This window comes from Oncorhynchus kisutch, linkage group LG11, assembly GCF_002021735.2.
Source record: "Oncorhynchus kisutch isolate 150728-3 linkage group LG11, Okis_V2, whole genome shotgun sequence".
Taxonomy (NCBI): domain Eukaryota; kingdom Metazoa; phylum Chordata; class Actinopteri; order Salmoniformes; family Salmonidae; genus Oncorhynchus; species Oncorhynchus kisutch.
In genome coordinates this window covers 25235418-25259058 of record NC_034184.2, presented here as the reverse complement: position 1 = coordinate 25259058, position 23641 = coordinate 25235418, and the positions used below count along the sequence as shown (strand labels likewise).

At 42.5% G+C, this 23641-nt stretch overlaps 2 protein-coding genes across 4 annotated transcripts in view; one reads left to right on the top strand and one right to left on the bottom strand.

The window, feature by feature from the left end:
• LOC109898892 (PDZ domain-containing protein 7-like) overlaps window positions 1-9010 on the top strand; it is a 46532-nt gene extending 37522 nt beyond the window's left edge. Inside the window, exons 16-17 of the mRNA XM_031835481.1 lie at window positions 3520-3620; window positions 7387-9010. Of these exons, the coding sequence (XP_031691341.1) occupies window positions 3520-3620; window positions 7387-7530 (245 nt within the window). The 3' untranslated portion in view covers window positions 7531-9010. The remainder of the gene's footprint in view (window positions 1-3519; window positions 3621-7386) is intronic.
• A 257-nt stretch (window positions 9011-9267) lies between these two features.
• LOC109899836 (leucine zipper putative tumor suppressor 2 homolog) overlaps window positions 9268-23641 on the bottom strand; it is a 43415-nt gene continuing 29041 nt past the window's right edge. For 2 of the 3 annotated variants that reach the window (XM_031835483.1, XM_020495413.2), the window contains exons 4-8: window positions 17472-18188; window positions 16957-17079; window positions 16457-16603; window positions 15808-16323; window positions 9524-15667 (exon numbers count right to left, since the gene is read on the bottom strand). In XM_031835483.1, the coding sequence (XP_031691343.1) occupies window positions 15380-15667; window positions 15808-16323; window positions 16457-16603; window positions 16957-17079; window positions 17472-18188 (1791 nt within the window). In that variant the 3' untranslated portion in view covers window positions 9524-15379. Of the gene's footprint in view, window positions 15668-15807; window positions 16324-16456; window positions 16604-16956; window positions 17080-17471; window positions 18189-23641 lie in introns of all 3 variants that reach the window. The other variant, XM_031835482.1, reaches the window with a different exon arrangement.

The following is a 23641-nucleotide window of genomic DNA, read 5'->3' as shown; positions in this document are numbered from 1 at the left end:
ATGCTAGTTTTTGTATTGTCTAGGGTTTTTGTATGTCTAGGGGTTTTGTAGGTCTAGGTATTTGTATGTCTATGGTGGCCTGATATGGTTCCCAATCAGAGGCAGCTGTTTATCGTCGTCTCTGATTGGGGATCATATTTAGGTAGCCATTTTCCCTTTTGTGTTTGTGGGTTCTTGTCTATGTGTAGTTGTCTGTCAGCACTCATTTTGTATAGCTTCACGTGTCGTTTTGTTATTTTGATTAGTTTGTTCAGTGTTCATTATTATAATAATAATTAATGTACGCATACCACACTGCGCCTTGGTCCGATTCATATGACGAACGTGAAAGTAGCGCCATACCCAAGAAGATTTGAGGCTGTAATTGCTGCCAAAGGTGCTTCAACTAAGTACTGAGTAAAGGGTAAAGCAATGCTTAAGTACTGAGTAAAGGGTCTGAATACTTATGTAAATGTGATATTTCCTTTTTTTTATATACATTTGCAAAATTGTCAATCGGTTTTTGCTTTGTCATTATTGGGTATTGTGTTTAGATTGATAAGAAACTATTTAATACATTTTCGAATAAGGCTATAATGTAACAAAATGTGAAAAAAGTCAAGGGGTCTGAATACTTTCCGAATGCACTGTAAGTATTCACACCGCTGAGTCAATAGATGTTATAATAACCTTTTGGCAGCGATTACAGCTGTAAGTCTTTCTTGGTCTCTTTGCACACCTGGATTGTACAATCAGTTGGAATGTTAGCCATTTTCAAGTCTTTCTATTGATTTTCAAGCTGATTTCATTCAAAATTGTAACTCGGCCACTCATGAGCATTCAATGTTGTCTTGGTAAGCAACTCCAGTGTATATTTGATATTGTCTTTTAGATTATTGTCCTGTTGAATGGTGTATTTGTCTCTCAGTATCTGCTGAAAAGCAGGCTGAATCAGGTTTTCATCTAGGATTCTGCCTTTGCTTAGTGCTATTCTGTGTATTTTTATCCTGAAAACTCCCTAGTCCTTGCCGATGACAAGCATGCACATAACACGATGCAGCCACCACCATGCTTGAATATATGAAGAGTGGTACAATTCTTAGTGATGTATTGTTGACCCCAAACATAACTCTTTGTATTCAGGACACATTTCTTTGCAGTTTTAGTTTAGTGCCTTATTGCAAACAGGATGCATGTTGTGGAATATTGTTATTTTGTACAGGCATCCTTCTTTTCACTCTGTCATTTACATTAGTATGGTGGAGTAACTACAATGTTATTGATCCATCTTAGCCTACAATCTCCACGCCGCTGCGGAAATCTAATTAACATAATACAACATTCCCCATCAAAGTCTATCTGTTTAAGCACTAGAAATATCAATCCACCACAACCGCCGATATCGCCCTTCTGCAACTGCAGTGAACAGTGGCAGAGCTACAGCGGTGTTTGTCAGACCAAAAACGTTAGTTTGACAAGTCTTGTCTGAAGTCAGTACAGCCTCTTCTGCCAACTTCTGTCTATAGCTTCCGAACGGTTTGGGCTACACACTAATATGACCCCTCTGTGGAAACCTGAGACTCTCCGTTTTAATCTAGGACTGAAGGTACCAGTTTAAAAAAAATGAATGGAAGTATACATAGAGATAGTTTAGTGTCAAAAATAAAGGGATTAATACATGTCAAATAATATATTTCTTATATCTCAGATTTTCTCATAAACTCAACAAAAAAAGAAACGTCCCTTTTTCAGGACCCCGTCTTTCAAAGATAATAAGTAAAAATCTAAATAACTTCACATATCTTCATTGTAAAGGGTTTAAACACTGTTTCCCATGCTCGTTCAATGAACCATATAGAATTAATGAACATGCACCTGTGGAATGGTCGTTAAGACACTAATAGCTTACAGACGGGAGGCAAATAAGGTCACAGTTATGAAAACTTAAGACACTAAAGAGGCCTTTCTACTGACTCTGAAAAACACCAAAAGAAAGATGCCCAGGGTCCCTGCTCATCTGCATGAACGTGCCTTAGGCATGCTGCAAGGAGGCATGAGGACTGCAGATGTGGCCATGGCAATAAATTGCAATGTCCGTACTGTGAGACAGCGCTGCAGGGAGACAGGACGGACAGCTGATCATCCTCGCAGTGGCAGACCACGTGTAACAACACCTGCACAGGATCGGTACATCTGAACATCACACCTGCGGGACAGGTACAGGATGGCAACAACAACTGCCTGAGTTACACCAGAAACGCACAATCCCTCCATCAGTGCTCAGACTGTTGCTGGACCAGACAGGACTGGAAAAAAGTGCTCTTCGCTGATGAGTCGCGGTTTCGTCTTACCAGGGGTGAAGGTTGGATTTGCGTTTATTGTCGAAGGAATGAGCGTTACGCCGAGGCCTGTACTCTGGAGCGGGATCGATTTGGAGGTGGAGGGTCCGTCATGGTCTGGGGCAGTGTGTCACAGCATCATCGGACTGATCTTCTTGTCATTGCAGGCAATCTCTACGCTGTGCGTTACAGGGAAGACATCCTCCTCCCTCATGTGGTACCCTTCCTGCAGGCTCATCCTGACATGACCCTCCAGCATGACAATGCCACCAGCCATATTGCTCGTTCTGTGTGTGATTTCCTGCAAGACATGAATGTCAGTGTTTTGCCATGGCCAGCGAAGAGCCTGGATCTCAATCTCATTGAGCACGTCTGGGGCCTGTTGGATCGGAGGGTGAGGGCTAGGGCCATTCCCCCCAGAAATGTCCAGGAACTTGCAGGTGCCTTGGTGGAAGAGTGGGGTAACATCTCACAGCAAGAACGGGCAAATCTTGTGCAGTCCATGAGGAGGAGATGCACTGCAGTACTTAATGTGGCCACACCAGTAATTACTGACTTACTTTTGATTTTGATTTTGCCCCCTTTGTTCAGGGACACACTATTACATTTCTGTTAGTCATGTCTGTGGAGCTTGTTCAGTTTATGTCTCAGTTGTTGAATCTTGTTATGTTCATACAAATATTTACACATGTTAAGTTTGCTGAAAATAACACAGTTGACAGTGAGAGGATGTTTCTGTTTTTGCTGAGTTTATTTCACATGGTGAAACCTCTGAGCGGGTTCCTTCCTCTCCAGCAACTGAGTTAGGAAGGACGTCTGTATCGTTGTAGTGACTGAGTGTATTGGTACACCCTCCGACGTGAATTTAATAACTCCACCATGCTCAAATGGATATTCAATGTCTGCTTACATTTGTAAAATTAATTTGTAAAAATGTCTAAAAACACGAATCTACTTTGACATTATCGGGTGTTGTGTGTAGGCCAGTGAAAACAAATCACCGTTTTAAATTCAAGCTGTAACACAACAAAATGTGAACAACTCAAGGGTTGTAAATACTTTCTGAAGGCACTATAAATACCCCTATAAATACATAAACTAAGTCTTGACTGAAGACTAGGATTACTAGTTGATTGGCTGGAACAATAGCCTGCACCTCCACCGGCCCTTTGTGTATAAACTCTCTATCTCTGCTCTATAGGTATCAGTATCTCAGGTGGGATGGAGTCCAAGGTGCAGCCTGTGATCAAGATAGAGAAGATCTTTCCAGGAGGAGCTGCCTCTACCAGTGATGTTCTGAAGGTAAGCTTCTTTAGCAATATTAGGGCAGCTCATGTTTTAATCAGAGCTGCGCCCGATGAAACAGGGTGACGTGTTTAGCAGTTTTGGTCTGTGACATTTGTAAATGGCACTCTAGCTTGGTCTTTTGTGTGTGTGTGTGTGTGTGTGTGTGTGTATGTGTGTATGTGTGTATGTATGTGTGTGTGTGTGTGTGTGTGTGTGTGTGTGTGTGTGTGTGTGTGTGTGTGTGTGTGTGTGTGTGTGTGTGTTTTTTATATCTCCAGTATGACTGATGAGGTACATGGGCTGGGCCAGGTAATGTATGGGTATTATGACTCAGCCAGAGTGTATTAATAGAAGGGAAGAGATACTGAATGAAGCAGGGGGATGAGGTCAGAGGTTAGAGGTTACAGTGTGGTGAAGGTGGTAATGTCTGATACAACCCTACTGTAGCGATCTCTAGACACTAGGTCGAAGTTTCAAAATCAGGAGTGTTTGTGGGTGTGTTGCTGCCGTGAGCATATCAGGTGACAGCACTTCCCAGGTACGATAGGGCCCTGACTCGAGTGTCAAACACTGGGGATCTGGTGTCGGCTAAGCCTTTCAGTTTCCATGAATTCCCCTCTGAGTCCCCCCCCCCCTCCTCTCTCTCTCTCTCTCTCTCTCTCTCACACACACACACACACACACACACACACACACACACACACACACACACACACACACACACACACACACACACACACACACACACACACACACACACACACACACACACACACACACACACACACACACACACACACACACACACACATACATACACACATACACACATACACACACTGACATGCATCCATACAAAAACATGACAGAGACCTTTGTGAAGGAGAGGAAGGGAAGGACAAGAAGGGAGAGAATTGTTTGGGAAAGAGAGAGAGAGAGAGAGACAGACCGATATAGACGGAGCTAGACGTGGTTGGTTTGCTCTAGCCCCTTAATTCCTAGGCATAGCCTGATAGCCTGTCCCTAACTTGTGTGTATCTGCCACACACTAAGAGCAGGGGGAAGTCGGATTACTACACCAGACTGACTGTTCACACACATCCTATCCCCTTGTTCCTGTCTGATAACCGCCTATCTTTAAGCTAGCCACCAGGTCTGTATGTGTGTGTGTGTGTGTGTGTGTGTCACGCTTGCTATTGCCCCTGTTTGATGGTTTTGTCTAGAAGGGATAGAGCTTTTGTCAAAATTGACTTTTTGTAGCAGGTTAGGAGAACTTACGCAGCAGGTTAGGAGCATTAACATAGCAGGTTAGGATAATTATATGACCCTTTTTAAAATGGTTAGGGTTAGCTAAAATGCAAAATAAATCAACTTTTGACGTCAGTTTGACAAAAGCTGTATCCCATCTAGACATGAAGTGTGTGAGTATGCATGGTTGACACAAGGTGTGTAAATGAATGTGTGTACAGTGTATATCCGTGCCATGTGCTGGTTACTGCTCTCTCTCTCTCTATCTATCCTTTCCATCTGGGCTATTAGCTGAGATCCCCCATTAGAACACCAGTCTGCTCAGTAAGATCACTGCCCAGCAAAAAGGGGACGTCCTGTGGACATTCGGCGATATTCCCGTTAGGTCCCTTAAGGGTTTCGGTGCGATGCTATCCCACTGAAGAGGTTCTAAGAACGCTGCGTGATCGTTCTCTGGTAGACCTTTGTGTAGTTCCCTATAAGTTACCAAGACGTCACTGAGGGCCATGTCAGTACCTTTTTAAGACATATTCCAGGACTTTTATTTAACTAGTCTTTAGGACGTTGTGTGATGGTCCGAAGGGAACGTTCTCTAGGGGACTTTTTTGTAGTTCACAGTTTGTCCCAGGGTGTTTTTAGGACGTTTTTGGAACATTGTGTCATGGTCCCCTGAACGTCCTTGGGACGTTGTGTCATTGTCCCCTGGAGGTTTTTGCCACATTATGGTCCCTGGTGTAACAAACCACTATAATTAAATAAATTAAATGGCATGGGGGTTTTAAGGTAAGCTCTTCAGCTAAAATAGTGTAATAATCTTTTATCAATGAATGCACAACCTCTAGATTTGGGGTATGCTGATCTTTCTGCTGCACCACAAAGTCTGTAGAAGTTCAGAAGTACTCTACACATTCAGCCCCTATAATACATCTCTGCACTTAGCAAAAGAGTGCCATCTGCTTTATAGTTATCATTTAAACTGACATTTGTGTCATTGATTTAATTTACTTATTTCAGCAATTTGAGTTTGTGTTTTTTGTATAGTTGTCTAATGTTGGAGGGCGTGTTATTTTGTTTTAATGTTACACCTGAATTGGAATGCCGTGAACCAAGAGATTGTGAGTTCAAATCCTAGTTGAGGACATGTAATAATTACTGTTGGAATAAACATACACAATTTAATCATGTATTTTAACGTGTGTCAATTACAGTATGTAAGTAGAAAACAGTATGTTAAAAGCACTCTGGTTCAAGCCCTTGATGGGCTTGGCAACAGTAGCAAGGGGTGATGTGTAATGAAAATAGCTTGCGCGTGGGGGACGACAACGTTTCTTTGGGACCATCAGGTGATGTCCATGGGACAAACCGGGAACTAGACAAAAACATTCATTGGACCATGACACAATGTCCTAAGAATGTCCTAAAAACTTCCTTGGGGACATCTCGGGACCAACCGGGAACTAGACAAAACATTTAGGGGACCATGAAACAACTTCCTGACGACTTTAGGAGACAATTTTGTGACATTCTGGGGACATCCTAACAACTGATTATTGTTTGCAGGGTGTGTACTTAACAGTACTCTAAAAACTAGATGATTATACCATTTAACCGGTCCTAGTGTTCTAGTGTTGCTCTCTCCAGAAATATGGCCTGGAGTCTGGATAGGGATCCACTACCACCACTGCCTAGAAATGAAGAGCAATGCACATAGCTGAATAATCCACATGAATAGGTTTAAAGTATAACAATAACTAACTATTTGTCATTTCGATACTGTATTTGTAATGTCAAACCAGACTACAATAGAGAGATCTAATTCAGTAGGGAGGAGAGAGAAAGAAAGAGAGAGAGAGAGAGGAAGCCTCAAAAATAACATCCATAAATGTTTACCAAAGAGGATGAATGACATTATGTTTAATATTCAAAATTACTTGTATTAATCTGCTCTTTAGTTTAATGGATCAACATTTTTTGATACTGGCATCACGGGAGGAAGGGCATGAATGTTTTGGGTCAATAAACATGATCAAATATTTTGTTGAACAACAGTTTCATGAGGGGAGATGTTCCAGCAGGTTTGGGTAAAATAGATTATGTGTGTGATTATGTTGTAGCCATTCAGTGGGGTTGTGTTGTGAGTGTCAGCCAGGTGCATCCTCGGTGTGCACTGATGACATCACAGGAACTTCCTCTCCTCTGGGTTCTAGAACTCGGCAGTGCTCTGTTCTCTTCCTGCAGGAAACAATGCAGGGGGAGGCATTAAGTGTGGTTGGTGTGTGTGTGTGTTTTCAACATAACCTTGAGCTTCATCTACTGGGATATGAGTATGGAGATTAGAGAAAAAGACGCTAGGTGGGATGCACAGTAAGCATGTGTAAGCAATGCACAGTAAGCTTGTGTAGGCCTATGTGTGTGTATATCACCTCTAACCTGTATTTGTGTGTGTGTGTATGGTTTGTGTGTGTTTGTCTATGCATGCATATGTGTGTGTGTGTATGTGTGTGTTTCTCTCTTTGTGTGTGTATCTCTCCAGGCTGGGTATGAGCTGGTGTCGGTGGACGGTGAGTCTCTGCAGCGTGTGACCCATCTTCATGCGGTGGACGTAATTCGCCGGGCGTTCAGCAACAAGGCCAAAGACTCCATGGTGTTCATCGTCAAGGTCCCCAAGGGGCCCTAAGAACCCAAAGAGCCCTGCTGACTAGCCCACTGTCAGGCTTACACAAATACTACAACCTCAGTACTACAGGCCTGTCAAAAAGGATGCTCTGAGGTGCAGTTCACCAACCCACTGTCTGGAAATGGAAATGAATGAAATGCTGGTGTTCAAACCAGAACGTTGTCAGATACAAGTATGTGGATTTACAGAAGATGAGGATTCGTCTGATGCAGATGGTTCGGAATGGAAGGGAATGGTCTACTCACAGAGGAGAGGAAGGGTACCTCTTACACTGACCAATACGCTTGCTTCTCCTCTAGGGCAAAAGGGACAATGTTTCCATAGAAAACAGGAAATACTGCTAAAACAAAAATTGGTAACGTGACATGTTATGTTGTAACTGCAGTCGACATGTGGGTCTACTGCACTTACTTTGAGTATAATAATGTGATAAATAATATTTATCAAAGATAAGACTGGATTATATGTATCCCTTTTGCTATATTAACTTATATTGTTAGCTAGCGTTGTTAGGAGTCAGCAGCTATAGCAATCATATTAATATAATGTACTGTAGGTAACTTCAAGGGAAGGAAACTTTATTTTGTGGAAGCAAAAACATGCAGGCACGCATGTACGCAGACTCACTCACTCACTCACTCACTCACTCACTCACTCACTCACACCACTCGCATGCAGGAAGTATAACCCCCCCTATACACACAGTTCCAGGGACCATTTCAGTCCACCACGGTCCTGCCAGAGAGAGAGTGATTACTGTGTCCAACGTCATGAGGTTTATAGTCCAGATTAAGCCTCTGTATTATAGTTGTGGTTTAGTGGATGTCTAGGGGATTAGTACAAATTGCAGCTCTGTTTAAAACTGTATTTCTGGCAAACAGAGTTCATGTTTCTGGAGCAGGATGCCACTTTAGATGCTTGATTACATAGGCTTGTGGACTGAGCCTGAACAGACATGTGGAGGAGATGGAGGAAAACCTAAATGATGTACAGGATGTGAGGACCAGTGGCTTAAACTAAGGTTGGGTTGAGAGGCAGAGGGGCTAAGACTGGGGTGAAGAGAGAGGGATTGTCTGGTTCTGGGAAGGGTTGATGAAGTGCTAATGTTAGGTCAAGGGTTAATATTAGGTTAGGTTTAGGTCCCTAACTCCCTGGAATCACCAGAGTGTACAGTGCACCACGCATAGTTCCTGACCTTTATGAGCGGCAGAGGGCCTGAGAGGTGCTTACATATGACTTGCTGTAGGGCTAGAATGTCTGGCTGGTGACAAATGCTGCTGTAAAGCTCAATGGCAGTATGGTCGGCTAAGCTTCTGTTATTTATATATATGTATATGTGTATATATGTATGTATGTGTGTGTGTGTGTGTGTGTACTTAAGCATAATATACATGTAATAAACATATAATAAGGTACATCCAAAATGTTTTCAGAGCTATCGTATTAATTTACCACAATAAATGTTTTATTGACACTTTACACCGTCTGTCTGTGTCTCTGGATCGTGTAATATTAATGGAAGTACCTACAGGAAGTAGTTTGGTTGTCAACTGATAAATATGAAGGGGGAAATCTTCACTTCCACTTAAGTCAGATTTTCACTAAGGCTGGAATGAATTTGTTCAATGGCAGATTGTGAACATTTGAGGGAGTTAGGATTCACCCCAAAAAGCCTTCATCACTTCAGAATATTTCTTTTCACCAGTGCATCAGTGTCCAACAACCATTACTCCATGGTGACCTTTTGTATCTTTAATTAAAAACAAACATACTTTTGTACAATAAATTTACAGCATGAAAATATACATGAATGACTACAAACACCATGGATTAATAAAGGAACAGAACACCTAAACACACTAAAATATAATTGTATACTTATGCACACTAAGGAAGAAAAGAAACAAGACAAATACAAACTCATGTGTTACGTTGCTTTGGTCTAGTCGCAGTGGCTACATTTGAAATATATATTTTGGTCTGAGTAAAGGACTAGAATGTCACTCAATGTAGAAGTAACTGGCAAAATTAAGGAAACACCAACAAAGTCTTAATAGGGCGTTGTGCCTCCACGAGCCAGAACAGCTTCAATGCACATTGGCATAGATTCTACAAGTGTCTGGAACTCTATTGGAGGGAAAACGCTGTTGTTTTGTTGGTCGTGGAAAATGCTGTCTCAGGCACCGCTCCACAATCTACCATAAGTGTTAAATTGGGTTGAGATCTGGTTTTCATGCTCATCAAACCATTCAGTGATCACTTGTGCCCTGTGGCCAGGGCCTTGTAATCCTATGGGGGGAGCATAGCCATGGTAGCCAAAATAATGGACTACCCAGCATTTTTATACATGACTCTAAGCATGATGGGATGTTAATTGCTTAATTAACTCAAGACCCACACCTGTGTGGAAGCACCTACTTTCAATATACTTTGTATCCCTCATTTACACAAGAGTTTCCTTTATTTTGGCAGTTACCTGTATGCCATTTTCAGTTAGATACTGACTGTATTTACACAGAAAATTGTTATTATGGGGTTATGAAGAAAAATGAGAAATGTGGAAAAGGGTATCCAGAGTGCACTGTGCTTTCACCGAGGGTTCGTCACAGTTACTTTAGTCAACAAAAATAAGGACTCAAATATTTGTCAAACACCTACTTTTTAGTGGCAGTTGATTAGACTATAACTGACTAAATAGACCAGAAAAAAACTATAACTAAACAAACAAAAAATATTTCAGTTGCCTAAAAACAAGACGAGACTAAATTATCTCAAGTCTGACTACTAAGTGGACTGAACAAGAGTTTTTAGAAGTGATCTGTGGTGGTGTTCATGATTCCTCATCACTCAGAGGTTATGTAGAATGTTTCCCAGTTGCTTTGAATGTTCAAAATAGGAACACTTTATAGCCTCAAAGGAAATATTATCCAACTTTCAAAACCACTTGAGGGCAAATAAATCTGATTTTCCCGTTCAGACACAAGTCACTTGACCAGGAATCAGATTTGTAGCTGACTTCAAGCCATCTACGAAGGTGGTTTGAAATGTGGCTTGAATGATCAGATTCCATTGTGGTTTTTACCTGTTCAGACTGCAGGAAAAAGACACGGTTTAAGAAAACGTCTTGAGATTACCGCTCTAAAGGTCTGAACCATAATACCGACGCTACGTTTTTTCTTTCTATCATGCATTGGCGGGGAGCATTTAACATTCATAGAGCATATCTGTTCTAAAACTAGGACCGGACAAGTAACCATCTATTTAGACTACACTTTGTTCAGTCATGTTACCTCATTAGCTAGTTATAGCTAACAACCTGGGCCGTGTTCAGCAGGAGGGAACGCTCTGATAGGCATGTTTGTTCTACATAGCACATTTCTATCTGACATGTTGAATAAGGAATAACGTTGGCTCTATTCATGGCATTTCTATCTGCAACGTTCAACAACGTTTTGCAACTGAACGTGGCCCTGGTAACATTACCAGTAGCCTATGCAAACATTTGGTGGCATAGATAGAAAGGAAAAGGAATAGCAAACAATTGATTGAATACATTCATCTTGACACCACACTACCTCTGACTGAGTAAATGGCTTTATTTTGAGTGGAGCCAGTGACTCAGACTTGAGCACTTGGACCAGGACTCGTGACTCGACCATTGGTGACTCAGACTTAAGCACTTGGACCAGGACTCGTGACTCGACCATTGGTGACTCTGACTTGGACTCGAGCACAGGGGACTTAGTTGGGACTTGATTACGTTTCGAGGTTTAATTAATCAACTACATCACTGGGCAAAACAGTCATTAGCTCCCTCCTGTTCGAAATCATTACCCACTGGGCAAAAACTGTTTGAATCAACATTGTTTCCACGTCATTTCAACAAAATCATTTAATGTGATGAAGAATCCATTTTATGCAGAAAAATATGTTAGTAGAACAAGGCTACTACCGTATGTATGTTTGTGCACATGGAAGTCAGTGATTAATGCTTACTATAAATTAATGAGGTAATAAAAATGACTAAAATTAAAGTTGACAAAAATGGATTTAGTTGACAAAAATGGACCACTGTTTTTGTCATTTTGACAATAACTACACTAAATCATTATTCAAATGTGAATCAGACTTAATGATATTTAAGTCAAAATGACTAAATCTGTTACAGAGTGCTAAAATTAACACTGGGGTCCCTTTCAGTTCACTTTACCTGTGCTACTGTACTGTGTTAACCACTACACCTGTGCTACGGTGTTAACCATTACACCTGTGCTACTGTGTTAACCATTACACCTGTGCTACTGTGTTAACCATTCCACCTTTGCTACTGTGTTAGTCATTACAGCGGTCTAAGGCACTGCATCTCAGTGCTAGAGGTGTCACTACAGACCCTGGTTCGATTCTGAGCTATATCACAGCTAGCTGTGATTGGGAGTCCCATTGGCCCAACGTCATCTGGGTTAGGGTTTGGCTGTGGTAGACTGTCATTGTAAATAATAATTTGTTCTTAGCTGGTTTGCCTAGTAAAATAAAGGTTAAATTAAAAAAATGACACCTGAAAATGCTTTTTCGACCTGACTGTGTTACAGATGATGGTACATCCACACTGGAACATAATATGTTCTATTCCTCTCTTAAAGATACATCTTGAACGTTGTAAAATGGTAACTTTGTAGACCTATACGACTAAATTGAAGATGAATGTTTGTACCATATGTGATGAACACATTTTTAGTTGCGATATTATTTGGATGCAATGCTTTGTTTTGTTAATAAGTGTACTCTGTAGATGACAAACACAACGATGACGATGATATTGGGTGATATAGATGATAATGAAAACTCATTGGCATTGAACAAGGATGACCATTGATGTGCTGACCAATGTAAACCTTGGCTAAAAGCTGGATATTTCCCATATCTTTGTATGTTTGTTAAATCATCATGCAGCTTGGTCAACAACAAAGAGTTTCAATGTTCGCGCCACTCTTCCCAGACCCTTTCCAATTGTGTTTAATCATCTCATTGGTATATGTGTGGTACTGGAAAGATATATAGAACGCTTTATTATATTTTGTACATTAAACCCACAATGGTACTGGTGTTACCACAAAATATCTTCAGGTGCTATAAAAAAAATATATATACATCATCATCATTGATCATATTGATTTCCATTTATCTGTTAGATTCATTTTTATAAACTCTGTTTACCTCTGTAATATAAAAGACCAGAGCTCTAGTTTAATCCCTTCTTATGAGGAAGCACAACGGAAGACTCCAATATTTATCTATGGCTCCCCACATAGAAATATAATTATATTCTATGAATGATATTTCTATGGCAGTGGTTACCAAAATGTTGATATAACCACTGTAACAGTTCCCTAATGACATGTTTGTCATGCCTTAGGCTAAAATATCATGCACTGTCCAGCACAAACCCCTACACCAGGGATCATCAACTAGATTTAGCCGCAGGCTGACATTTTCTTGAGCGGATGGTCAGCGGACTGGTACATAATTACAAATAATTTGTAGACCGCATATTGAATGCAAAATGCCCAAACAGATATATTTGACTAAAACAATTATTTCAAACCTTGTTTACATTTGTATACGATCACATGTATCTATTTCACTATTATGCGTTGGAATACTTTGGAACAGATTTCTAAAATTAAAATCACCTGGAGCTGATTTGCTGGTGTTTTTAGTCGTTTATATCCAACAACGTTTAAAAAATATAGAATGATATATATATATATATCTATATATATATGTTTTTTTGCTCAGAAAACTTGGGAGGCCAAATAAAATCACTGCCAGTTGGGGAACCCTGCCCTACATTACCTGGACTGTCCTCTCCCAGACTTTGACAGACAAGGGAAAGACATGCAATTTTGCCATCCACATTATCTAGGTGTCAGTGAGTGAGCCTCACAGTCACTGGCCAGAAGGGACAGGAAGTCTAGGAAGTGTTACTTGGCTTTTTGATGAGAGGGAGGGAAAGGGGGGTCTAGTAATAAAAAGTAAAACGTTAGAAGAGTATTCACAGTCCAGCGTGTGCGACAGTGAGAGAGGCCAAGGGAGGGGGGAGCTCAGTACAGTTGAACAGGGATGTTTTGTTGGTTTCACTGCGATACCATAAGGAAAAGTGACACCATATGCTCACTGATCCAATACGGCTCCATAACAGTCCCAGCAGCCAATGCAGCATCGATATCTTTGACGGGCAGCTTGAGTTGACCAATTAAGGTGTGTTTCTTCCTCTGATATGTTTGTGCTGAGAGAGAGAGAAGGGCAGCGGTTGCATTTGTGCTGATATCTCCCATGCTAATCACTCCCTCATAGTGCTACTTGCTTCTATTTGTGTCATTCCCATGAGAGAGGTTGTAGAGAAGATACAATAGGGTGACTATTGGCTTAGAGAGAGGAGGAGCACAACACAGCACTCACATTAAGCCTTTGATGTCTTCTTTTGGTTTTCTCTTCCTTCTCACCACATCTCTCAGTCTGATATGGGGAGCTGAGAGTCAATATCAACTGACAGATATGGTTCAGCCAATGACAGAAGAGAATGTTGACATGTTAGCTGCAAGCAGCCAATGATAGAAATCCAGGATGTTTGAAGATTCCATGAACAAGGAAGAATGTAGACTACAGTTCCTTTCTTAGCCAGTGCTGAAAACTGAACAGTTGCATTTGCTATTTGTGCCAACAGTCCTTATACATCCCATCAAAATACTACTACTACAATTCCACCGAATATAAATCCATATTTCCTGGCCAGTGGATTATTTCTTGCTCCTTTCCTTTTACTACTTCTAGATGAGTTGCTGATCCACTGAACACTGTATATATAACATTGACAGCACAAATTGTGAAAGTGTTATTACATCATTGCTTTAGTGCAAAGGTGCACAAAGTCCTGTGGACGAACGAAAACACAGTCGAGTGGTGATGATGTCATCGTTATAGTAATGTCATCATTATGTGCTGGTGGTCAGGTAGTCACACCTGTGCGCTCCATACAGATGTGATTATACTCGACACGATTCTCCCCTTTGCTTTCAATACACTGATTTGAGCGAGGTTTGAGTGGTACCTGCTTGTTTCTCAAGTCAAAAGTCATAATATACGTCCCAAAGAGTGCTGGTACCATAGCTGGGCAATCAAACCCATGTGAGGAGTCAAGGAGCATATGTTGGTCTGAGGGTGAATCTTACTCTGGAGAGGAAGACACTCTCAACTATTGAGATACACACTAACCTCTCTTTTAAGTCTGAATAAAGATGTGATGGAGTCTTTTCTGACTGCAGGTAGTCAGCTGTTCCTGTGTGGTCCAGGAGGAGGGTGCCTCCCAATGTCTAGTGGAGCAGATCCACCCTTAAATTAGACAGAGATGCTCCCTTAATGTCCATGACAGCAAACGGTCCATAGGGAAGTAAAGAGTGCTTGTACTGTGGTTAGGGTAATAAGTTCAGATATACCCTCGGAATCCTAGATGCACATTTCAAATGGCACCCTGTTCTCTAGCCAAAGGTAGTGCACTACATAGGAAATAGGGTTCCGTTTTGGACGCAGTCCTCTCAGTAGCAGTGATTGGGAAATCAGATCATTTCAGGGTGCTGGTACTAATAGTCATGGGGGCGAGAGGACACCCTTGTCTCTAAATATCAGGAGATGCTACTGTTGGAGCTAGAAACACAAGCATTGAACATCTGCTAAACATATGTATGTGACCAATACAATTTGATTTGATTTTGATATCACTGGGGTTAGACAACGTCTCTGACTGGTCTCTAAATCTCAATGGGGCGAGAGGACACCCCTGTTGTTGTCTCCTCTAGATCTCAGTAGCGGTCATCTCCTCAAAGTGGATGTCGTTGCTGCCGCTGTGGATGTCGTAGTCCTCTATGTCTCTGTTCTCCAGCTCTAGACTGAGCTCTCTCATCACCCTCTCCAGATCTCTGTTCCTCCTGTACATCTGGATGTAGTTCTGCTGCAGCTGCTTCTGGTAGCGGATCACCTTTTCCTTCTCCTCCTGCCAGACCCTTCTCTCCTCCTCGAATCCTCCCAGCTGCTCCTCACTGCTCCTCCTCTCGTACATCAGCTCTGCCCTCAGCCTCTCCACCTGACAGAGAAGTGATTGATTCATTGATTGACTGAAAACCAGCAATACACAACAGATCAGTGCAAAATCGAGCATTATTCAAGCACCATTCTGCAGATAATAAATTAACAAAAGAATGTCTAAACATCATTGGAGCCCACCTGTTGCCTGAGTCCAAGCACAGCTTCCGCACTCTGCCTCTGAGTCTTGGCCTCATCACTCTCCCCTCCCCATACCAGCCTGCCCTCCTCTGCCTCACGGTACCCCATAGAGGGGCTGGGGCCCCCCTTTCCACTCTCCACACCCACACGGCCCTGTGGGAGGGGCAGGCTCATGCACTGGCCCTTATTAGCCGGCGTCTGGCCTCCTCCCTGATTGGCCAGGGCACCTCGAAGCTGGACCGACTCTTCTTCCAAGCGTATGACTTTCTCGCGGAGAAGCTCAGCCTCGCTCTTCCTGCGCTGGAGCTCATTCTCGCAGACCTCTAGCTCCAGAGAGCGTGTCCGCAGGGCCGAACCAGCCTCCTGGCTCCTGGCCTGGCTGTTTTGGAGGTCGGTCCTGGCCTCCCTCAGCTGGGACTTCAGGACCACCAGCTCCCCACCCTTCTGGGTCAGCTCTGACTGGATCTCCTTCAGTTGCTGTTTCAACAGGGATATCTCACCTGACTTCTGACACACCTGGGTGGGGGGGTGCATATTTTGTGAATATTCTCTTACTTTGAAATTGTGTACATGAATCAACGTAGACCCTCACACTTACCCTAACCCATGACCCCTAAACTCCTGACCTTTCTCCTCCTCAGTGTCTCACCTCCCACTTCGTCTCCTCTAGGCGCGGTCCCAACTGGACCTGTTCTCTCTGTATGGAGGCACACCTCCTCTCCAGCACCTCCCTGTCCTGTAGCAGAGAGGAGAAGTCCTCCTGGAGTTTCTTTTTCTCCTGCTGCAGCTGGAACACCTGAAGTAGAGACACAGACAGTTAGGGTCGCATTTTGACAGTCCCAAAATCAGGAGATGCTACCAAAATAGCAGCAACATTTCAAACAATAGTACAAATAGTACAAACAATAGTAACTTGCTGTCATACAAAACAGGGTCCTACTTCCCAAATTAAGTTGACTGAACTATCTCTGTATCTCTGTCTGTTGCCTGTAGCTGTAAGGCATGTGGTACTCTCTGAGCCTTCTGTGAGCCTGTTTCATCTTAGAAAAACTGCTCTGTCTGTATACTATGTTTCTGTATCTATGTCGCTGTATATCCATGTTTCTGTATACTGTATCTGTCTCTGTATATCTATACTGTAGATCTGACCTGTAGTTGTAAGGCCTGTTGTACTCTCTGGGCCTTCTGTGTAGCCTGTTTCATCTTGGAAGAGCAGCTCTGTCTCATTTCCTCCAGTTCCCTCTCACAGCGACGCTGCTTTTCCTCGTACACCTACAGCACAGGAGGTCAGGAGTTAGAGGTCAGAGTTTACATACAGATACCACATCCAGAGGCCAAACTGTGAACCAGCACTATTACGGCTCGAAAAGCTATGGAATAATTTAGCTTAGTCAATAGAAACAGCAGAAACAACAGAAACATTTTATACATATTGGTCCTCGACACTTTAGGCCTGCTTAAACCCCTGACATTACACAGACATGAGCCACACCAGGATCGTGTGACTCGTGTTAATTAGGGTAAACCATAAGAAAAAAAGTGAATAAAGCGCTTTCCACTAAAAACAAAAACAAGGGGTTGTTATTGGACCTCCCTGTTTCAGTCAATTATCCTCTCCTTGGTGTCTACTGAACAACTACTAAGTAAAAAAACTCCCCTCTCACCTGACAGATGGCGGCTTCGTTCTCGTCCAGGTTCTCTCTGAGCTGCTGCAGTTCCAAATCCCTCTCCCTCAGCTTCTCCTCCAGCTCCCTCATCACCCCCTCGTACCCCTCCAGAGGCGGGGGTGAGTGCCCACACGACCCACTGTCCGACAGGGGCTGGCCGCGCCCGCTCAGCGACCCCGACCCCATGCTCTTACTGGATGACGAACGCCCGCTGTCCGAGTTAGAGTGACCGTGGGAGGTTGAGTGACTGTGAACTCCGTGGGTCACCGACCCTCCTCCGTTGGTAGTAGTAGTTCTTCCAGCCCCAGGCTCCAGGCCCACCCCGGACCCTCCAGACCCAGAGGCCTCGCTGTGGGCCAAGCTGTAGCCGGTACTGCTGTGAGTGGGGAGGCTGGACAGGGAGTTACGGCCAGAGTCTGACATGGAGCAGGACTGGCTGCTGCGAGCGTTGCGTCCTCCGCTGTACGAGTTCCTTTTGCTGTCCGAGGAAGAGGAGGAGCAGAGCAGAGATACGACATTTCCGTAGCTCCCCGGGCTGTTGACCACAGTATTTCCGTTATTCCCATTGATAGGTAGGGGCAGGAGGAGGTTGAGGCTGCCCTGGCTCTCAGAGAGGCTGCCCCCTGGCCTCGGGGAGAGGTACTGCACCGAGTGACGGTTCTTGGGGACCACTGGTTTGAACGCAGTGGGACGGATCAGAAACTTCTCCATGTTCTGTAATGGAAGACAGTATTTGTTAATGGTATTTGTTAATGGTTGTGTTTTCAACTATGATGAATGAATTATTATCATGTTCGTTATTTTCATTATTGCCTGATAGGCCCTATTAAAGGGAATCTAATCAAGGCCCTCTCAAACGCACATAGAACCACAGCCCTGGGCAACCCTTGATTGGGATTTCTGGTTAAATAAAGGTATGATAAAACAAAGGAAATATAAAAGAAACTGACGTTAGTGATATCAGCATTGCTAATTAGGAATGCCTGGTCTCCTCCCAATAAAGACAGGGACACTGATAGGGTGGAAGGTCATTCTGAAGGCTCTGATTGGTTTAATTGTTATTTATTGGTTTCCAGTAAGCAGTTTTCCTAATGATTTTTCTCACATCTCATTGAATATGTCACGACACGAGAGAGGGTGGATGAAAAGAGAGAGAGGGAGAGGAGAAAGATAGAAAGAGAAATACAGGGAGACGGGGAGAGAGAGGGGGAGAGGAAAGAGGCAGGAAGAGAAAGGCGAGAGAGAGAGCAGGGGGGACAGATCAAGAGAGGAGAGAGAGACAGAAAAAGACAGCTCTATACACACAGGTCCGGTAAGCAGTTTTCTAAATGATTTCCCTCAGGCCTCAGTGAGTGTGTCAGTGAATGTAAGACAGCTCTGACATTGATTATAAGGTGTGAGGTGATTGATTGTTAACAATTGAAAAGCCTGGCCTCACTGGGCCCCCGTTCGGGCCAAAAACGTATTTTGACAGTTTAACAGTCTAATAAATAGATTTCACATGCTATTGAAAAAAATACAATTGGTTTCTGTTTATGAATGTAACATTAGAATATGAAAGAACATGTATTTCAGGGAACACAATAGCAATTCCATTAGTTTATGCAACTCTAGGCTATTTGGAAACTATTCAGACCCCTTGACTTTTTCCACATTTGTTACGTTACAGCCTTATTCTAAAATGGATCAAATAAAATATAATCACAATCTACACACAATACCCCATCATTTTCAGGTCTCTCCAGAGATATTCGATCGGGTTCAAGGCCAGGCTCTGGCTGGGCCACTCAAGGACATTCAGAGACTTGTCCAGAAGCCACTCCTGCAATGTCTTGGCTGTGTGCTTAGGGTTGTTTTCCTGTTGGAAGGTGAACCTTCACCCAAGTCTGAGGTCCTGAGAGCTCTGGAGCAGGTTTTCATCAAGGATCTCTCTGTACTTTGGTCTGTATATTGTTCCCTCATCCTGACTAGTCTCCCAGCCCTGCCGCTGAAAAACATCACCACAGCATGATGCTGCCACCACCACGCTTCACAGTAGATTTCCTCCAGACATGACGCTTGGCATTCAGGCCAAAGAGTTCAATCTTGGTTTCATCAGACCAAAGAATCTTGTTTCTCATGGTCGAAGAGTCTTTAGGTGCCTTTTGGCAAACTCCAAGTGGGCTGTCATGTGCTTTTACTGAGGGGCTTCCGTCTGGCCACTCTACCATAAAGGCCTGATTGGTGGAGTGCAGCAGAGATGGTTGTCCTTCTGGAAGGTTCTCCCATCTCCACAGAGGAACTCTGAAGCTCTGTCAGAGTGACCATTGGGTTCTTGTTCATCTCCCTGACCAAGGACCTTCTCCCCCGATTGCTCAGTTTGGCCGGGTGGCCAGCTCTAGGAAGAGTATTGGTGGTTCCAAACTTCTTCCATTTAAGAATGATGGAGGACACTGTGTTCTTGGGGACCTTCAATGCTGCAGACATTTTTTTGAACCCTTCCCCAGATCTGCGCTTCGGACACAATTCTCTCTCGGAGCTCTACGGACAATTCCTTTGTCCTCATGGCTTGTTTTTTGTTCTGACATGCACTGTCAACTGTGGGACCTTTATATAGACAGGTGTGAGCCTTTCCATGTCCACTCAATTGGATTTACCACAGGTGGACTCCAATCAAGTTGTAGAAACATGTCAAAGATGATCAATGGAAACAGGATGCACCTGATCTCAATTTCAAGTCTCATAGCAAAGGGTCTGAATACTTATGCAAATAGACTATTTCTGTTAATTTTATTTATACATTCGCAAAAATGTTAAAAACCTGTTTTCACTTTGCCATGATGGGTTATTGTGTGTAGGGTGATGAGGATTTAAAAAAATTGAATCCATTTTAGAATAAGGCTGTAAAGGGAAGGGTTCTGAATACTTTCCGAATGCACTGTATGTACAAACAAAAAAACACTAAAACACCACAATTCAAATGTTCAAATCCATTAAATAAACACAATCATAAAGATCATTCACAATTCATTCATTAAGGGCAGGTCTTAAGGAACATTATGCATTTAAGAAAATACATTTCAAAAGAAAAGAATGGCATATTTTAAGTTTGGAATCATGGTAATTCTGGCAAAAGGTTTTGGGGAAATAGAGCTCAACGGGTAATTTTTAAGAGTTGTTTGGCAAGAATATTCAATGTGGAACTGCAGAATCTGCACTTTCTGATACTATATAGACATCCAAACGTTTTACCTGCATGTGACTCTGTAGGGGAATTTTTAAAAGTCACGATTTGCACTCCATTTACCAGCCTATGTGTCAATAACAAGCTGCTGCTGTTCATCAGATTCTTCATATTGATAATACTCTCACCCATCAGACTATTATCAATTAAATCTAGTCTTTCAAGAAACTCGATTTCTAAATGAAATTAGTCAATATACACTACATGACCAAAAGCATGTGGACACCAGCTTGTCAAGCATCTCATTCCAAAATCATGGGCATTAATATGGAGTTGACCCCCCTTTGCTCTTATAACAGGCTACACACTCTTCTGGGAAGGCTTTCCACTAGATGCTGGAACATTGCAGCGGGGACTGGCTTCCATTAAGCCACAAGTCCTTAGTGAGGTTGGGCACTGATGTTGGGCAATTAGGCCTGGCTCACAGTCGGCGTTCAAGTTCATCAAAGGTGTTAGATGTGGTCAGGGCTCTGTGCAGGCCAGTTAAGTTCTTCCACACCGATATCGACAAACCATTTCTGTATGGACATCGCTTTGGGCACGGGGCATTGTCATGCTGGAACAGGAGAGGCCTTCCCCAAATTGTTGCCACGAAGTTGAAAACACAGAATTGTCTAGAATGTCATTTTATGCTATAGAGTTAAGATTTCCCTTCACTGGAGCTAAGGGGCCTCGCCTGAACCATGAAAAGCAGCCCCAGACCATTATTCCTCCTCCACCAAACTTTACAGTTGGCACTATACATTGGGGCAGGAAGCATTGTCCTGGCATCTGCCAAACCAAGATTCGTCCGTCGGACGGCCAGATGGTGAAGCGTGATTCCAATGGGGGCGAGCGTTACACCACTCCAGCCAATGCTTGGCATTGTGCATGGTGACCTTAGGCTTATGTGCGGCTGCACGGCCATGGAAACCCATTTCATGAAGCTCCCAATGAACAGTTATTGTGCTGACGTTGCTTCCAGAGGCAGTTTGGAACTTGGTAATGAGTGTTGCAATCGAGGACTGATGTTTTTTACGTGCTACGCACTTCAGCACTCGCCGGTCCCGTACGTTTTGCATCTGAGCCCGTTGTTACTCCTAGACGTTTCTACTTCACAATAACAGCACTTAGTTGACCAGGGCAGCTCTAGCAAGGCATACATTTGACCAACTGACTTGTTGGAAAGGTGGCATCCTATGACGGTGCCACGTTGAAAGTCACTGAGGCCATTCCACTGCCATTGTTTGTCTATGGAGATTGCATGGCTGTGTGCTCAAGTTTATACACCTGTCAAGAACGGTGTGGCTGAAATAGCAGAATCTACCAATTTGAAGGGGTGTCCACATACTTAAAAAATATATATAATGTAGTTTAGGTGTATTTTCGATGAGCGATCATCAGCTGCGCAGACTGACTGCCAGTGAATAATTTTCAGTGCATGAGGGGCAGAAAAATATACCTTTTAAAACTGCTTATAACACAAATTATGTTTGTAAAATTAAGATTATAACAACGACAGTGTGTTATATAGACTTAGTTAGGAAATGTCAAGGACGGGGGGTGACATGACTTTAAAAATGTCTGAGTAATTAAAAAAGTTATTTTGTTTTGAGTCAACATCACGCTCTCCTAGTGTTAAATTATCTATTACAGGCTTTGTCTGAGCTGTGAATAAGGTTCCCTCTCGATCAATAGAAATGAACAGTCAATTAGAGAGAGAGGAGAGAGAGGATTTATGGAAAATAATGATAGCATGTACAGTACCAGTCAAAAGTTTGGACACCTACTCATTCAAGGGTTTTTCTTTATTTTTACTATTTTCTACACTGTAGAATAATAGTGAAGACATCAAAAATATGAAATAACACATATGGAATCATGTACAAATCAAAATATATTTTATATTTGAGATTCTTCAAAGTAGCCACCCTTTGCCTTGATGACAGCTTTGCACACTCTTGGCATTCTCTCAACCAGCTTCACCTGGAATGCTTTCCAACTGTCTTGAAATATGATGAGCACTTGTAACTCTAATGAACTTATCCTCTACAGCAGAGGTAACTCTGGGTATTCCATTCCTGTGGCGGTCCTCATGAGAGCCATTTCATCATAGTGCTTGATGGTTTTTGCGACTGCACTTGAAGAAATGTTCTTGAAATTTTCCAGATTGACTGACTTTCATGTGTTAAAGTAATGATGGACTGTTGTTTCTCTTTGCTTATTTGAGCTGTTCTTGACATAATATGGACTTGGTCTTTTACCAAATAGGGCTATCTTCTGTATACCACCCCATACACCTTTGTAACCGAAAGGTTGCAAGTTCAAATCCCCAGCTCACAAGGTACAAATCTGTCGTTCTGCCCCTGAACAGGCAGTTAACCCACTGTTCCTAGTCCGTAATTGAAAATAAGAATATGTTCTTAACTGACTTGCCTAGTTAAATAAAGGTAAAATAAAATAAAATACACAACTGATTGGCTCAATTAAGAAGGAAAGAAATTCCACAAATTAACTTTTAACAAGGCACACCTGTTAATTGAAATGCATTCAAGGTGACTACCTCATGAAGCTGGTTGAGAGAATGCCGAGAGTGTGCAAAGCTGTCATCAAGGCAAAGGATGACTATTTTAAAGAATCTCAAATATATAATACATATAATACATATAATACATTTCAATGTATAATACACTTTTTTGGTTACTACATGATTCCATATGTCTTATTTCATAGTTTTGATGTCTTCGCTATTATTCTACACTGTAGAAACATTTTAAAAATAAATAAAAACCCTGGAATGAGTAGGCGTGTCCTAACATTTGACTGGTACTGTAGTTGGCCTAGCACCTCACCACCAGTGCTGCTTATTTTAGCTGGGAGTAGTTAGGTAATAGTGAGGTACTGAAAGTTCACTACACCATTAGCTAGAAGTATTATTAGCTAGCTAGATTCTATGTTCTGTATA